At 45.3% G+C, this 19,219-nt stretch overlaps 1 protein-coding gene across 2 annotated transcripts; it reads left to right on the top strand.

Annotated features, from left to right (window-relative positions):
* Positions 1-2,199: 2,199 nt before the first annotated feature.
* LOC113567982 (uncharacterized) lies at positions 2,200-13,142 on the top strand. 2 transcript variants are annotated; one of them, XR_014118968.1, is made up of 2 exons: positions 2,200-2,685; positions 9,767-13,142. XR_014118968.1 is itself a non-coding variant. In XM_026996143.3 (2 exons), the coding sequence occupies exons 1-2, from the start codon at positions 2,857-2,859 to the stop codon at positions 9,985-9,987; spliced, it is 759 nt and encodes a 252-aa protein (XP_026851944.2). In that variant the 5' UTR covers positions 2,693-2,856; the 3' UTR covers positions 9,988-13,142. The 2 variants fall into 2 exon arrangements, 1 of the variants encoding a protein (XP_026851944.2); XM_026996143.3 differs by lacking the exon at positions 2,200-2,685 and adding an exon at positions 2,693-3,394.
* Positions 13,143-19,219: the final 6,077 nt, after the last annotated feature.

Raw genomic sequence — 19,219 nt, 5'->3', positions numbered from 1 at the left:
GGCACTAGCAACAAAGACCCAGACCTAGCTTTCAAAACACACACACACACACACACAAACACACACACACACACACACAAAATGGTCTGTATGAACCCAAAGAAGATCAAATGTAGTGCATATTTAACAGGTAGTGTGAACCCTGCTAACCTTGTGTACTTCACTACAATTCACATAGACAGATTGATAGATGTTTCTGTGCAGCTATACATATTATTCAATCACCACTGAATGTGAGTTGTCCACTGAGAATTTGGACAATGCTACAAAACGGTTGCCACCCTAAACATATCAGTCCTCAATAGAGTGTGAATGCAGTGCAAGCTTCCTCATTATTGCGCATCCCGACATGGCGGCAGCCACAACCAGATCTTCATTATAGATCAGTGGGTAGATCAGACTTAACTGAATGCCATTGTGACATCATAAATGTGTGTCATAATGGCACACTCTCCAGTGTGTGATGTTCAGAACACACTAGAATGTCCAGATGTACAAGAGCCCTTCTGTACACAGTGGAACCATGTGAGTCTTTCTGCATAACCACAGTATAAGTAGAAAGATATCCATGTTTTGTGTGTGTGTGTGTGTGTGTGTGTGTGTGTGTGTGTGTGTGTGTGTGTGTGTGTGTGTGTGTGTGTGTGTGTGTGTGTGTGTGTGTGTATGTATGTGTGTGTGTGTGTGTGTGTAGAGTTATTAACCTAGCACCGGAGCAATTCAGGACAGAACCAGGATTCTGTGTGGGGTCGTCGACTCCAATCCTTTGCTCTGGTGTCTCTCTTTGAAAGTGCTGATGTGATCTTAATTGAGTTCAGTTCCCCAACTGTGTGACAGAGATGGGGGGGAGGGGGGTGTAGACATTCTGAGTCACAGAGGTGTGCTAAATATCAGCAAAGAATTGACAAGACCTGTCTCTGTGACCTTGGTCTGAGGGAGGAAAAGGGACCCCAAATGTGACTCAGTCTCGGTAGGACACAGGATTTGAGGAAACAGCCTCACTGGTCCAGCATCACTGTCTTAGCTATGTAACAAGATCTCGCTTTTTGCTCAATCGAGTACTCATCAAGTATCCTGCCAAATGTGATTATTCTAGAGCATTTAGACAGTCTGTGTTCCTCATGCTCAAATACGTTTGTGGGTAGAAACGGTGAGAGCATAGTCTGTGCGAACATGTGAGCACTTACAGGTCCTCTGCAGTGTTATCACCCAACTGCTCCGCTTGGGTCCAAACTCAAGAATTCCACTCAGCTTTCTCTCCAGAAAGCAAGCACACGAATGTCAAGTTGTCAGGCAGGACTTTTCTAGTTCTGTAGATGAGAGAAACATCTTCTGACAGGGAGAATAAATGAGTGAGTGGAAATGATTTGATTTGAAGGTCAACTGATACTGTGGGTTAAGTTAATTATCACAATCCAGTGACTCAGAGGTTGATAAACCAGCCAATCACCTACTCGTATGTCGTGTGTGTTTCCCTAGAAGGCAAAGCAGAGTCAGCCAATGTTTTCTAGAGAGTTTAAGGGACCTGGTCACAACACACTACTCTAGTGGACAATGTACACACCTCTCTCCATCTCTCTCTCTCTCCATCTCTCTCTCTCTCACACACACGCACGCACGCACAAACGCACAGTCTGTGAGGGCTCATGGAGTCAAGCATCACACAGCTGTGTATTGGTAGGATGTCTATCTTCTGGAGGCATATCTATACCCCACGCTGGATATCTTGAGACGTGATCAGGGACAACGTCCTTGCACGTGACTCTCGTCTGCCTGCCGCCGACTCAGTGACGATCAACTGGAGTCAGCAGACTATCTCAGGTCCAAAGTAGTGGGCCACTGTTAATATATCCTCTGCGACAATGCCAGTTTTTGACAACCCTGATTAAGACAATAAATGAAACTGGTTCTTGATGATCCTGCTGTTTTCAATGTGTCCTTAACCAAATTATATATTTGTAAAAAATGTATTTCATTCATAATATTTATATGGGCCTTAAGCAAAAGAAAACATTTAAATGTACAGGGGCTATTATATTTTTCAAATATTATTTTGAATTTACTGTGGGGGCAAAATTTAGCGGTTTGTCGTTCCTCGAGGTATACCTTGAGGTTACAGCTCTCCGCGAGAGCAGCCTAAATTCCAGATTGGTTTGCAATGATCCCTCACACCTTTCAGCGCTGGACAGCGCGCGCCGTTAGTGCAAAATGCAGCTGTATTGATGCGGCGCGACGTCCTTACCTCGAGCGGTACTCCCTCGAGAAGAGGACGCGAGAACCAAACACAGATTGTCTACTTCCCTTGGATCTGGGCAGACGTGAAGGTGAGCTTGTGCTGTCGGGAGATCGGAGCGCAGTGTGAAAACGGACCTCCACACTTTGCATTTAACTTGCATGCCTAATTCGCACGTGTTCGTGGATGTCCAAGGGAAAAGGTGGAACGTCGTCGGGCCGTTGTGTGACCGAGGATGGACAGTGTGTTTGACTCATCCGACTTCCTCGACATTAACTCGCTATGGGATGTGCATAATACGTGGAGTTCGTGTGGGCAAGACAAAGTCTCGTGCGTTCGGAATTCCAAAGGACGGAGTGTTCTTTGCAGCCTGAACAAAGGCGACATCGTTTCGGAACGTGTAAACCGATTCGGCTCTAAGACTTAACCGAAATGGAGCATCCGATAAAGTTAAGGTACGTGTCATTTGTTTTGTTTCAAATCATACACTCCATTCTGTGTTTGTAGGACGCCAAGCATATGGTTGGCACTGGGGTAAATAGGTCACATCTAGTCCGCTCAGGCGTAACACCAGATTCGGTATTCTGTGACGTGCTCCGATTAAACCTGAAACTCCTGAAACTTTGATGGGAATACCAATTTTCAGAGACCTTTTTGGAATCTGTGATAACCTGCAAAACGTTGAAAGTGAGACAGTATGGACGTGCGCGGGCGATGCAGAGGGGATAACTTCACGCAGAAGTGAGAGACTATCACTGGAAGCCACTATGTTTTTCTGCAACACAACCGCAATTAAGGACTGGAGCTTCTTTCTGTCTCAGATTTTGCCACTCGTTAACAAGTCCTCGGGATTTGTTCACCAGAGCATCGATAAAGTGGAAGCCGTTACCACTAGCGTGGTGACCGCGTTAGAACCTGACCTGGACGGGGTGAGCGCCAGCCGGCCGCCGCTGGACTCCAACCACACGTCGGGTCTGGAGCACGTTCTCCAGTACTCTTACTCGGAAAACGACTTGGTGTACACGGACTACAGAACGCCCGCGCGAGAGTCCATCCCTCTCCCCAAAGCCGTGCTGTACCTGGTAATGGTCGCGCTCGTGGTGGTCGTCGTGGCTTACGCCATAGTGGGCCACTTGGTGAAAGACCTAGTGCATGAATTTGTTGGTAAGTAAAATCGAAAACTCTCCAAACTGTTTAGACTATTTAATCTGTCGCCAATCCATTTAGGTATTCCCACCGTGTTCCTGTGCGCGTGCCTGTGTGCGCGCGCAATGGGGTAGGGGTGGGAGGCATATACATCCGTTATGGATTTGCAGTCATTTAGGTGCGCCTGATCTCGCGGTGTCGACTCTCGTGCGTTATGCTGATCTTATAATATTCAGGCATGCGTCATTTTCCTTAAATAATTATAAAGTAATGATTCAGTTTCGTTGCTTCGTCCTGGTCGCCCCTTTGACTCAAACACTCTTTAAAAATAGATAAGATAGGTCACGTTACACTGATAAACCGAACACTTAGTTCGTTCTCACAACGTGGCAAGCAAAGCACGAGGTCCAATACATTATTAATGCTAAATACTGCACTGCAATACAGAAATGCACAAAATACAAGATTACTTACTTACAAGGGAACAGAACAAAAATCCAAAAGAACAACCAGGTTGGTTTCATGCCAGTTAAAGATTATTAATTTAAACAATCTCCACCCATTTTAAGGGTTTTTTTCCCAAGTGGTCTGACATTCAATTAAAGAAAATTTACACCCATCTTAGCACACAGACGTTTGAGGTCATGCATATGTTACAGGTAGTGTCTGTGTATATATTATATATATACACTTATAAAATTCTTTATCTTTATGTAATAAGATTTTCTAAACCTTACCATAAAGGTAACTAATGTGAGGAAACCAAAAAGAAACGCATTTGTTAGGTGTAACTTTAGATGTATATAGAGTAAAAACCTTTTTACCTAGCTGTGTAGGTTACCCCACATACTCAGGACAGAGTGTGAAAATGCACAACAACCAACCAACACACACACGCGCACAAACACATACTGAAGTGCACTCAGCAATACCGTAGAGATTTCCTCCCTAGAGCTGAATAAAGATGGACACATGAGCTACACCACCCTCAACCTCACCCCTTCCTCTCTTCTAGTGTTCTTGAATTGTTTGGCAGTTTCTCAAAGAGGGAATGTAGTGATGGGATTGGAGGGGTGTTCATTGTCCTTAAAATATGGACTCATCCTCTTTAAAATATGTAATCATCCTCCTTAAAATATGGACTCATCCTCCTTAAAATATGGAATCATCCTCCTTAAAATATGGAATCATCCTCTTTAAAATATGGAATTGTCCTTTTTTGCCTCATAAGAGCCAAAGACAAATACTGGATAGTTTGAAGTAACTGTAACATAAATTACCTCTTTGAGATAATCTCTGACATTATGTGCACGTATGTGTGTGTATAATCTCTGACATTATGTGCACGTATGTGTGTGTATAATCTCTGACATTATGTGCACGTATGTGTGTGTATAATCTCTGACATTATGTGCACGTATGTGTGTGTATAATCTCTGACATTATGTGCACGTATGTGTGTGTATAATCTCTGACATTATGTGCACGTATGTGTGTATATAATCTCTGACATTATGTGCACGTATGTGTGTGTATAATCTCTGACATTATGTGCACGTATGTGTGTGTATAATCTCTGACATTATGTGCACGTATGTGTGTGTATAATCTCTGACATTATGTGCACGTATGTGTGTATATAATCTCTGAAGAGGACTGCAAGGATTAACTGTAGTGTACTGTAGTAAGAAATGGAGAGAGATTCAAAATTGTACTGAAGTACAGAAGGTTTCCAGAGAACCAGGACGTTTCGGACGGAGGTCCGTCATCAGCTGTGCAAGTAAAGTGCACGACCTGTTCCTCTAGGTACTTCATTGCAACACACACAGACACAGTCCTGTTGTCTGGATGATTTTGAGTGGCAGACCAATATCTCTTCAGCAGTGAGAGTGACGCACACAAACTCCAGCAAATCTGTTGTGCCTGATACAGTCACACAAGTCTAACACCCACATCCATACCCACTACAACACAACCTCACTCACAACACATCCTCACCCACTACCACAGCCTTTACCACAATGCTCACACCCACAATACAACCACAACCCTACAAACACCCAGTACCACAACACAACCGCACTTACTACCACACCCAAACACAACCACACCACTAGTACAACACCGACTACCACACCACTTCCATGACGTTACCACAACACTACCACAATGCTACCACACCATAACCACGATGTTACCATGATGCTACCATGACGCTACTACAATAGGAACTGCATGACTGGTAGGGGTATGTCCTATCTAGCCCCTAGAGAAACAGGGTATTTGCTGATCGAAAAAATTGTGCATGTCAACAAATGACACACCTATAAACATACCTGTAAGAGGTGGTGGACACTGTGCAGAATTGCATGAGGTTTGTGCTGTGCAATATAACGATGTGGCCAATTTGATTATGAGTGGATTATATTGGATTTAAGGAATGCACTCAGAAAGCAAACAGCATAACTGTACCTGGCTCACTTTCATTCTCCACCAATCAAGGCAGAAGCTACAAAATGTCATTAGCATACATTTACATGTAGGCGGGCCTCATCTCCAGCATTTTGCATGGATCCATTAATCAGATGCCTTTCTCCAGGGTGACCCGTGTGAGCATGTCTTGATTGGCTGCTCTGAGAGGTTTCCATGCCAAGCCAGGCTACTACGCCTGCAGCTGCTTTTAGCACCAAAAGAACCTCCATCACCCTCACCGCCCCCAAACTCGCGATTTTCAAATAAACCCCCAGTGTGCTTGGACAGGCACAAAGAACAGGTTTGCTGGAGGAACAGGAAGTGCTTGACTGATACGTGGTGAGTGATTTGAATAATAACTATAAACTCCATAAAACATCCATTTTAACGCGTGCAGGGTTAGTTATCAAATGTCGGCCTCCGGAGGTCCTCAGAAGGTGCCCTGTGCTGGACGTCCACCCTGCAGAATGCAAACAGGCTGCGGCGTTTTCTCGCAGAGAACTCCTGCATGGCCTCAGCACTAGACACCTGACTCGGCTCAGGAAGGAAGACAAGCTCCAGGCCCGTTTCAGCGGCAGGAGACCACCAGAAGCTCGAGTGTCCCCTCCCTCTCAGACCGAGGCTGGAATCAATGGCGGCGCCGTTTTGATTCGGCTCAAAACACGAGAGAGTCAGCACAAAGCTTCTGCCACCAAACGTATTTGTTTGACAACCTTCCATCACGTGCAACACCTCTGTTCCAAAGACCGCCACCTATGACGACTCATACTGTCTCTGTCTCATTACAGCAGAGTGTGTGTGTGTGTGTGTGTGTGTGTGTGTGATAATAAGAAGCCAGTATTCACCCTCTGAAGACCAGAGCGCCTCTGTGTTCTGCAGACTGCACATTTTCCTGGCACAGCTCATCATGTGAGCAGCAAGCATGCATGTGGAAGGGCTGTTTGGGAAAACTCCGCTGGGCTAAGGACGAAGCCCGAGCGACAACATTTAGACAAGTCAACATTCCCATATAGCTGTGAAAATTAAAACACTTCATTAAAAAGAATAATTACACTTACTTTAAAATTAATGATTAATTTGACCAAATCGTAATAATTGCCAGTGCCTGCTATGTCAAAATTAGGGTTAAAAAAAAAAAAAAAAAAAATCATGCCATAAAAGTGTTTCTTAAAATTAAAACATCTTAAACTTTTATATTAGGTTCGTAAAGATTAATCACTTTGGACACGTAGGTGATTAAAAGTCTAAGATGTCACTGAACTCAATTAAAGTTTGAATCAGAAATCTCTCCAAGCGGGAGTCCAGTTATACAGCGTTGTCCACTAAGGCCGTCCCCCTCCACGACATTCCCGCCGCATACAGAACGTGCCGTCATCCTGCTCCACGAGGGCAGAAACTTGCTGAGAAACTTCAGGCAGCTGTGATCTTTCAGCAGTCCTACTTAAGGATGGAAGTTTGAGCTAGAAATCTGGATGGATTTAAGTCTCAGCTCAGACCTTCATGTGCAGCTGTGTGCTCACTGATTTAGTGCATCACTTTATATGTTATTATATTTCATTAACATGTACAGTGTTGACTTAATTTGAAGTGTAAAGTGAAGAAACAATCGTCATTGCTCAGACTTCTGATTTTTTTAGTGTACCTTTTCTCCAAGTCCTTCCCTCTAATAGGAATGTAGCCAGTGCTCTAAGTGCTATTCCCTCTGTACTCCCAGGCACTGACAGCAGACAAGCTACTGATTCTGAGAACTGGAAGCTGTTGGATAACCAAACCCCCTCCCCCTCCACCTAAACCACGCACCCTCCCCTCCACCTAAGCCACGCACCCTCCCCCCTCCACCTAAACCACGCACTCTCCACCTCCACCTAAGCCACGCACCCTCCCCCCTCCACCTAAACCACGCACCCTCCCCTCCACCTAAACCACGCACCCTCCCCTCCACCTAAACCACGCACCCGCCCCCCTCCACCTAAACCACGCACCATCCCCTCCACCTAAACCACACACCCTCCACCTAAACCACGCACCCTCCCCCCTCCACCTGAACCACGCACCCTCCCCCCTCCACCTGAACCACGCACCCGCCCCTCCACCTAAACCACACACCCTCCCCCCTCCACCTGAACCACGCACCCTCCCCCCTCCACCTGAACCACGCACCCTCCCCTCCACCTAAACCACGCACCCTCCCCCCTCCACCTAAACCACGCACCCTCCCCCCTCCACCTAAACCACGCACCCACCCCTCCACCTAAACCACACACCCTCCACCTAAACCACGCACCCTCCCCCCTCCACCTGAACCACGCACCCGCCTCTCCACCTAAACCACGCACCCTCCCCCCTCCACCTGAACCACGCACCCTCCCCCCTCCACCTAAACCACGCACCCACCCCTCCACCTAAACCACACACCCTCCACCTAAACCACGCACCCTCCCCCCTCCACCTAAACCACGCACCCACCCCTCCACCTAAACCACACACCCTCCACCTAAACCACGCACCCTCCCCCCTCCACCTGAACCACGCACCCGCCTCTCCACCTAAACCACGCACCCTCCCCCCTCCACCTGAACCATGCACCCTCCCCTCCACCTAAGCCACGCACCCTCCCCTCCACCTAAGCCACGCACCCACCCCTCCACCTAAACCACGCACCCTCCCCCCTCCACCTGAACCACGCACCCTCCCCTCCACCTAAACCACGCACCCTCCCCCCTCCACCTAAACCACGCACCCGCCCCTCCACCTAAACCACACACCCTCCCCCCTCCACCTAAACCACGCACCATCCCCTCCACCTAAACCACGCACCCTCCCCCCTCCACCTAAACCACGCACCCTCCCCTCCACCTAAGCCACGCACCCTCCCCCCTCCACCTAAACCACGCACCCTCCCCCCTCCACCTGAACCACGCACCCTCCCCTCCACCTAAACCACACACCCTCCACCTAAACCACGCACCCTCCACCTAAGCCACGCACCCTCCCCTCCACCTAAACCACGCACCCTCCCCCCTCCACCTGAACCACGCACCCTCCCCCCTCCACCTGAACCACGCACCCTCCCCTCCACCTAAACCACGCACCCTCCCCCCTCCACCTAAACCACGCACCCGCCCCTCCACCTAAACCACACACCCTCCCCCCTCCAACTAAACCACGCACCCTCCCTCCTCCACCTGAACCACGCACCTGCCCCTCCACCTGAACCACGCACCCTCCCCCTCCACCTAAACCACGCACCCTCCCCTCTCCTCCTCCACCTAAACCACACACCCTCCACCTCAACTACCCTCATTTCTACTGTAACAAATAGTTTAAACAAATTTCACCAGTTTCAGCATCTATGCAGTGGGTCTGGGAAGTGTGGTTTATTGTGCTTGGCACTGTTTTTTTCAAACTGAAAGGTAATGAGATGGCAGGAAATTGGAGTGATTACATGAAATTGGAGTGTTGAAGTCATTTTCCAGTTTGAAAAGGAAGAAAACTTCTGCAAGCAATGGAACGCTTCAGCTGGAGCAGGCGGGTCAGCCAGATGTAGGGATGGGATTTAGTCCAGATGGGTTTAATAATTCAGCAGATATTAAGAGCCAAGTAACAGAAACAGTAGAACATAACCGCCGTGTTACAAGACAAGACAATATAACCGCCGTGTTACAAGATGCTGTGTTATAAGAGGTTAGAAAAGTTGCCCTGAGCGCCTAATAGAACTAAAGATATTTAAATTATCTTATGATGAGAACAAAATGATTTGAAAATCACACATGGTTGCTTGCTGGTCTAGTATTTTAATACATCCTCACAACAACAAAGCAGACCAAGGGCACGACAAACTGTAAACTCTGAACGATTCCCATACTGGACCTGCTGTTGCATGTTATAACCTGTCATGTGTATTTTTTTTCTCATCAGAATGGGTGTTTGGGCCACGTTCTGCGAACCGCAGAAGCAAAAGTGATGTCAGCTGCATCACTGGCAGTGCCAACGAGATGAGGGAGCTGCCCCCTACCATGGAAACAAACTACATTACCCATAACCCCTCTAAGTGTCCGGGCAGTCTAATGCAGACGGAGCTGGTGGTCACCATTGATGAAAGCTTCCCAGGTGCTCACGACGCAGGCAGGGGCACCTAGCTACAGACGGGGCTTCTGCCATCTTGATTCAGTCCCTTAACACCACGATGTGGAAAGCGGAAGTAGGTTTGCTTGCAGACAAATGGACTGTGGAGGAACCGACGCTAAACACACACACACCGTTAATCACGTACGACAGCCATGCGATGCGCGGTCCGAGAGAGATGATGATGATGATACGAAGGGTGCAGCGTCTGAAACAGTAAGACCACAGAACTCCCGTGACTATCAGGCTGCAGCAAAGCAGGTGGACTTTAACGTGGATTTCCAGGCGGAATCTTGTGAACGTGTCATCTTCCTGTCCATCCTCTTCACAATTTTTTGGTTGGTTTGGTTTTTAATGTTCCAGGTTTGTTATTTGTTGGAGGTTTCTTTCCAAGATCACCATGACAGACACACTGTGGTCAGATTATGTTTAGATGCTTTGTGTTTGCCAGTAACCCCAGCAGTGAGGATGCTCAGATGATCCCCCACATTTATGTTATTTAAGTCCTTTATATTAACTACACATTCATCTTCTATTGATTTTACAGAAGCAGATTCTGTCAGGCAGAAAAACCCTAAAGTACTAAGATGCATATCTAATTTCCCAGGGGAATAAATAGCAATAACATGTAGATATAAATAAAATACTCAACTTAAAATCAACGTATTTTTTAAAATGCTAAAACAAAAACACATCTATGAAATTTATTGGACTGTGATGGACTTTGGACTTAAATGAACCCTCTTTGAAAGTTTCCTCATGTAACATATATACTGTATATTATTATTATTTTGCTAAAGCCAGCTTTATATAATCTGCTAGAGCTGTATTCCAATGACACACAATGATGGATTTAGAATTCTAGCTCCTCTCTCACACACACACACACACACACACACACACACAATATAATGATGGCTTTATAATTCCAAGTGCAGCTCACAAAGAACAACACTGAATGAAGTTTCTGCAAACACCTTATTCACTGGACACTACATCTGCTACATCTAGGGATAGCTGCTTCAGCTTCACTTTATGCCTAAACAAAACGCCACGTGTCTCAGTTTCCCATCATGCTGAGATCACTGTTTGTTCAACACGTGTGCTTTGAGAAATGCACTGTGACCCCCCCTCACCTTTTATTAGAGACAGATAAACAGAGGCATGTAAGTGACAAGCACTGCAACTTTGCCTTCCTACTGGCTTTGAATGAATCGATTCACGCAACAAACATTTGTAATAAGCAATATGCATAAAACTAACATTTCATTAAACAGGCATTTTTAATAGTAAGAATAAAAAACAAAAGAAAAACCAATAAATCCATTTCAAGAAGTAGATTCCTAATATGACAAATGCTAGAACCCATGAGCTGAGCTGTGAAATCACACGATGTCTCAGTGAAGTAACAGGATTTGGTGAAACTCCCAACAATGTTAACAGTCTGCAGTCTCAAACAGAACTCACCTTTCTGTGTTCTGGTACATATGCACTTAGACAAAACACCCCTACTCAGGCTTGTCTTGTGTAAACGTTTGAGAAGAGCTTAAAGAAGGTAATTCTCTGAAAAACCTGAAAAGATTACTTTTAGTTCCCTTATGTAGGTCCTTTAAAAGTGTTCTGTTGAAACACTCCTCACTTAAATGGTAGGGTAATATTCCACCTATTCAAATTTAAAGATTAATTGGTTAACCTGGTTTAAACCAGTTTACTTCATGGTCCCCAGGACAGTGGACACATGTAATGCAAACATCCTCAATCCATAGTTCTAAATCTGTTCCTATCGACAAGTTACAGGTGATCCTGCATAATTGTCATGTCATAGCGCAGCCATCCTGAATGTTCCCAGCAGTTGTTGTGTGCTGCACAGCTCTCTCCCTGCACCATCCCACTATAGTTTTGTGTTTTTACAGGGGACATTTAAATACAGTCCGATCATACTGCACCAGGCGGCGGTGTCCCGCCCGAGTCCCGCACGCCACAAACATCACTACGTTAAGATCATCCGTCTGCATGCACCACTTTCATATGAATTTGGGTAGAGAGGTTTTAGATTTTGTTCATCTTCAGTTTTACAAAGCTGTCCAAAATGCAAAAGATTAACATGTAACTGTGTGTTAGGGCAACACACCGTTTGTTTGTGCTTTTATGCGTTCATCCTTCCTCACTGTGTTCTAACGCGGAAGCTCGAAGAGAGAAAATGTGTTGCACAAGCCAAAATACCTACACAAAAAGAAATGGATACATATACTTTCACCACTGAAAAATACAACACAAACAAAAAAGTTATTGCAAGTACAGTCTTGTCTCCTGTATGCCATGGTAATGATGTCTTTCTCCATCTACTCCAGAACTAAGGGCTATGTTTCTCAGTTGTGTATCTATACTGTAGTTTCCAGGGGGACATGCTGTGAGAGCCCCAGTTTGAGACATGGGTCAAACCATCCTTCAGGAGAAGCTGCTGTGTTCCTGTGCACATCAAGAGCTTGTGGGGGTTTAGCTAATGCGTTAAAGTAGCCCACGAACCCACACGGGACAACCGCAGAAGAAAGAGAAAAACGAGAAAAACGACAAAATGATTTGCAAAATTCTGCATGGAATATTAAAGGAAGTGACATTCTTGTTAACTCGTTCCTTTCATTACACACTGCTGCTGTGTAGCATGAAATGAGTAATTAAATGAGTGTTTTATCGCACCAAACGATGAAGACCATCAACACACACACAAAAGTGCAGAGAGGCTGGTATTTAGACTCACAGCAGATAGCAGGTGCTCTTATCTAGAGCAAATCACAAAGTCTAAGTTGTCTACTCAGAAAAGTATCCCTAGCTAGCAGAAATGGGTTACAGGAACCTTTTAATTAACTTCGACCTCCCCCTCATCATCGTCCCTGTGTCCTAAAGAACGTCCCCATTACACGGCGTTTAACTCGGGCGGAGTCCCAGATCCGGTCCCAGATCCGTGGGCCGTGTCTGGTCTCTTCTGAAGGTCATGTGTGATTTGACCCAGGTCCACTGAGAGTGGTTTCTTGGGGAGAAGAGGGACCCCAGCACTTTAGGTCGACGTAGCTCACGCTCCACCCTGCTTCCTCCACCTCCTCTGCTTTCCCTGGTCTCTGTCCCTCCCTGGCATCAGTCCAACAATAAACTAGAAGATTTGACAAATGTTTACTGTCTTCTGCTGGTTTTTCCTCTGGCTCTCTGGGCAATGGTTATTTATGGAGGCTTTTAAATTCATTGTGAAGAGTACACTTTAAAAAAAAAATTGTGTTATATATCTCTAGGTACATGCTGTTCCGTCAAAGTAAATAACAAAAAAACATTGTGTAAATTTACTAGTTGTTCCCCTGAAACACATCCTACTCTAAAAAGTTCAAATAGATTTTAGTTATTTTGCCTTTAACATTACTGTCCAGTGTGCCTCTCCACCTTTAAAATTAGTTTAAAATGTCGTTTTTATTCACATTTTCAACTTTTCACTTCGGCCATTAAATTCCCTTCTCTCGTCGTTTCTCTTCTGCTGGTCCAGGGCTCTACTTCCGTTTCATTGCGGATTTAAGTGGTGCAAGTCTGATCCGGACAGGGCAGGATGAAAACACACCTTTCATGATCGCACAACTGCGTGACTGATCTGACTCCCCACATTACGCAAACACAACACTGGGCGTGTCCATCTGCCTGTGATGCTCCGCCCACATGCCTTTGAAAGTATTTGGTTCGGATTTGTATGCATTTACATGTCATTATGTTCCCTCAACATGGTGCACAGGCGCATCTGGGTCAGCCCACACCCTCAAAGCTCACAGCCTCACCCCTATAACTAAGTTGGGGTTACGGAGGGCTTATCTTCGCTTTGAAATGCGCTGGGGGCAAGAACGCAGACTGGGTGTTCGATTCAGTGCAGCGCCTCACGTTCACATTCTCTTTATGAAATCAAGTCAGGCACATGTTCACTGAAAAGAAATTAGTGTTGGGACTCAAAGGAAGAAGTTCATGATACATTTTATGGTCGCGTTTGTCAAGCCTGTCAGTGTGGAACAACACAAGCAGCTCTGCAGTTTCAAATATATTTGTAGCACAACCGTGTTCTATGTCTTTTGATTAAAAAATTAGTTTTGTTTCACAAAACATCAGTTATGCCACATTTATCGTGCCATCCCCGATTCTGTCATTAATAATACATTTTCTTTTAATTGACTAAAAACTATTGCTTTTGAATAAATGAAGCAGAGACAGCTGGTAAACCCAACACTACTATCAGAGTATACATTTTGGCAGGGCAGGATGGCCACTCATCTCCTTAGATGAGTTAAGTGTAAATCAGGACTAAGGTTTGTGTAATAGCAGGTTATTAATGGAGTATTAAAAAAAAAAGGACCCATGTGTCCTCTGTAGCAGACTAAACCCTGTAGAGACCCTTAGGCGGTCACAATCTCAGGGGCCCCCTCACAAATGACCTCCTAATGCACAGGGTCCCTAGAAGACACAGGGCCCATAGGCCAGTTCCTACTCTGCCAGTTTGTTAATCCAACAGTGTGTGTTCAAGATGGTACGTGGAGAGAGAGGGAGGGGGAGAGAGAGAGAGAGAGAGAGAGAGAGAGAGAGAGAGAGGACTAAATCTAAGCAGCTGGTGACTGGACCTGCTTCTAAGGAAAAGAGCAGGAGAAACAGAGCCTGCCATTACAGAAGAGCAGAAACATACAAAACACAAAACTAAACACAGGAAAGAGACTGACCCGATTTAACACTCTGGAAAGGTGTTCGATGATCCCAGCTGTTAAAGGGTATTTGTGAGAAAGCATCATTCTAATTCTGCCAACACACATTACAAATCCTAGATGCAAAGACATCAATTTATTATTCTGGGAAATGTTATTATAAAGTGACAAGATCTGCCATAATAAGCAGTCACTAAAACAGTCAGGTATTCCTTATTCATTCTGATCCTCAGCTTTGACACTGGCCATCGTCCTGGTGAAGATGTAGTAACCCTGATCTCACAGTTTTGGGTAAATACGGATTCTCTGTTACTTAAATATTGTTATTCCACACTGGCACAGACACACTCTAAATTTGACTATATTTATTACTCATTACCAACCCCTTAAACATTCTTTACAAAACACGTCACATTGCTTGATCACTACGCAGCGTCCATGTTAAACATGATGCCATTTGTGAATCACACATGACACCAACAGCAATAAGAAACAGGACGGGGAACTTCACTCCGTTTCTCATGTAGAACGTAACGCAAAGATTTCCCTGCTCTACAGCTGATGTTTACATCCTGGGCAGCGTCTGTCGAGATAACTGCCAGGCACAAGAAGAACCAGTAACAGCAGAAATAAGAGTAGCAATAACATTAGCAGTAATGTTAGCAGTAACGTTAACAGTAGTAATAACATTAGCAGTAATGTTAGCAGTAACGTTAACAGTAGTAATAACTTTAGCAGTAATGTTAGCAGTAACGTTAACAGTAGTAATAACTTTAGCAGTAATGTTAGCAGTAACGTTAACAGTAGTAATAACTTTAGCAGTAATGTTAGCAGTAACGTTAACAGTAGTAATAACTTTAGCAGTAATGTTAGCAGTAACGTTAACAGTAGCAATAACTTTAGCAGTAATGTTAGCAGTAACGTTAACAGTAGCAATAACATTAGCAGTAATGTTAGCAGTAACGTTAACAGTAGCAATAACATTAGCAGTAATGTTAGCAGTAACGTTAACAGTAGCAATAACATTAGCAGTAATGTTAGCAGTAACGTTAACAGTAGCAATAACATTAGCAGTAATGTTAGCAGTAACGTTAACAGTAGCAATAACATTAGCAGTAATGTTAGCAGTAACGTTAACAGTAGCAATAACATTAGCAGTAATGTTAGCAGTAACGTTAACAGTAGCAATAACATTAGCAGTAATGTTAGCAGTAACGTTAACAGTAGCAATAACATTAGCAGTAATGTTAGCAGTAACGTTAACAGTAGCAATAACATTAGCAGTAATGTTAGCAGTAACGTTAACAGTAGTAATAACTTTAGCAGTAATGTTAGCAGTAACGTTAAAAGTAGCAATAACTTTAGCAGTAATGTTAGCAGTAACGTTAACAGTAGTAATAACTTTAGCAGTAATGTTAGCAGTAACGTTAACAGTAGTAATAACTTTAGCAGTAATGTTAGCAGTAACGTTAACAGTAGCAATAACATTAGCAGTAATGTTAGCAGTAACGTTAACAGTAGCAATAACTTTAGCAGTAATGTTAGCAGTAACCAAGCATTTATTGCTGCTAGCAGCCTCCGCTGCCTTTCATTCTGAGCACCCTCAGATATTAGCTAAACTCCAGTAGCGTACTGGGAAGACTTTTTAAAAATGTATACATCATCTAAAATGAGTCATAGGAATGTTATGGATTGATTTACAAAATAACCCACAATGTCACTGCATTGGTCAAGGTTATTCAGAGCAAACAAGTGAGATGTCGTGGCATTGCTGTTATTCAGAGCCAAAACACGAGACATCCTAGCATCCCTGGGCTCCTGTGTGGGTCGGCCACCGCACCCATGTGGACGAGCCTGAATGAATTTCAGGCTGCACGTGTCACCACAACATGCTGCCGAGCTTGGCATGAGCAGCACAGCCAGCTCAAAGCGTTCACCTGATCTGTGCCACTTTACAGAAGCCTGTAGAGTTTCTCCCTGCTCGTTACTGAACACTGCCATGCGGTGTCTTGAACCTGTGCCACTGGCTCAACCTACTACATTGTACTGGACTCCTTAGACACATTTTGTAGAACACTTTCATATAACGCTCAAACCTCTAAGCACAATTTTTTACATAAAGTACATAAAACTGAAAATCAGTGACATGACTTTCACCTCAACAGGACAAACAGTGAAAAATAATGTCTTTATACTTCATTAGAACTATGTAATGAGAACATTAACTCAAAATGGAATTTCCCACAGGCAGTTTAATACAGACACAGTATTTGAACTGGAGAGAACAGTGAATTTATGGAGGTTTTCCTGTTCAGTAAATGGAAAGTCTACAGAATAATATGAACTAACTATACATTGATCTAGCCAATGAGCTCCTGAGCAGGGTGGCTGGCCTGGATTTAGCCAGTGAGCTTCTGAGCGGGGCGGCCGGCCTGGATTTAGCCAGTGAGCTTCTGAGCGGGGCGGCCGGCCTGGATTTAGCCAGTGAGTTTCTGACCTGGGTGGCCGGCCTGGATTTAGCCAGTGAGCTTCTGAGCGGGGCAGCCGGCCTGGATTTAGCCAGTGAGCTTCTGAGCGGGGCGGCCGGCCTGGATTTAGCCAGTGAGCTTCTGAGCGGGGCGGCCGGCCTGGATTTAGCCAGTGAGCTTCTGAGCGGGGCGGCCGGCCTGGATTTAGCCAGTGAGCTTCTGAGCGGGGCGGCCGGCCTGGATTTAGCCAGTGAGCTTCTGAGCGGGGCGGCCGGCCTGGATTTAGCCAGTGAGCTTCTGACCTGGGTGGCTGGCCTGGATTTAGCCAGTGAGTTTGTGAGCGGGGCGGCCGGCCTGGATTTAGCCAGTGAGCTTGTGAGCGGGGCGGCCGGCCTGGATTTAGCCAGTGAGCTTGTGAGCGGGGCGGGGCGGCCGGCCTGGATTTAGCCAGTGAGCTTGTGAGCGGGGCGGCCGGCCTGGATTTAGCCAGTGAGCTTGTGAGCGGGGCGGCCGGCCTGGATTTAGCCAGTGAGCTTGTGAGCGGGGCGGCCGGCCTGGATTTAGCCAGTGAGCTTGTGAGCGGGGCGGCCGGCCTGGATTTAGCCAGTGAGCTTGTGAGCGGGGCGGCCGGCCTGGATTTAGCCAGTGAGCTTGTGAGCGGGGCGGCTGGCCTGGATTTAGCCAATGAGCTTCTGGGCAGGGCAGCTTGGCGTGAACCGGAGGAAACAGAAAAAGGCCTCATAAATCACGTTTGAGCATGAGAGATGCAGGTCAGGGAGTGCAGCTCCACTGGGCCGGGCTTACAATGGCCTCTCCAAATCGGACTTTGGGAAACCAAGCGGGTGCAGACACGGGAGCTTCTGGGCTACCGATACCCTCCCTGTGTAACACGTCAGGTAATACGGCAATGTCATCATAATACATACCCAGCATGACTTGTCAGCAAATTCTTAGACTCCTCAGAAAAGGAGCCCTTGACAGACCATGACGGCCCCGGAGCTGGAGGCGGGGTCTCTTTACAGCAAAACACTAACAGTGTTATTTGTCCAAGAACAAGAGTACACACTAGTATAGATGAGCCCATAACCCCAACTCAACAGAGTCATTCTGGCACAAGCAGGAGGTCCACATATCCCATCAGAACATTTGTATTTTTGGTATTTTTTGGTATTTTGTAAACACAAAAAAATGCAAAAGTAAATTGATATTAATTTTCTCTAGTCCACATAAAGTGAACAGTGTACTTCTTTTGATGATTGTGTTCCCAGTTTCTCTGTGTTCAACGTGAACTGCACAGTGGACGGCTTTTGCAAAGAGTTCCCATTCCAGAGAGTTTTCATTTTGCTAACAATAAACTAGTGATTACAAAATGTGTGCAGAGTTTTGACAGAAGTGTGTTTGGGCATTTAAGAGCAAAAATACTTAAATGCACAAAAAATGTCATTTAACCTTTTACAAATGAAGAGGTCCATTAACTAGATGTTGACATAAGAACATTCCTTTGACATTATGAACTGAGTTTTAGTTCAAGCTCAGTTCGTCACATACATAGTCATACACAGTATAACTCGCAGTGAAATGGTGGCGAGTGCTCTGTCCAAACTGAGGAAAAAGAAAAACAGGGGTGCATAGAGAAATATATATCCTATATATATACAAAAATATATTAACAATGTTTATATACACAATGTACAATGTATATATGGATATTTTACTCATTACCCTTTTGGTAAAATCGCTCTGTAAGGGAGGGACGTGATGGAGACCCAGTAGAGCCGACAGACGCGCGTGGGGTTTGGAGTTTAGCCGCGAAAGCTTGTTCCGCCTGCTGACCGCAGCACCGTGCGTGCGCCACTGAATATGGAAGCTTCTGGTTATGTCCACGTGTGCTCACACTACAACTGCCATGACACAAAAAGCCCAAACCCTCAAGCCATGTTCTGAAATCTCTGCACAGTTGGGAGAGGAAGCGTGACCAGAAAGACGCAGGTTACTATGGGTGAGAGCTCGGTGTGTGTGTGTGTGTGTGAGAAAAGAGTGAAAAAGGAGAGAATGTGTGT

The sequence above is a fragment of the Electrophorus electricus genome, chromosome 21 (assembly GCF_041902795.1).
Source record: "Electrophorus electricus isolate QZ-2024a chromosome 21, ASM4190279v1, whole genome shotgun sequence".
Classification (NCBI taxonomy): Eukaryota; Metazoa; Chordata; class Actinopteri; order Gymnotiformes; family Gymnotidae; genus Electrophorus; species Electrophorus electricus.
This window is presented reverse-complemented; position numbering and strand designations above follow the sequence as displayed.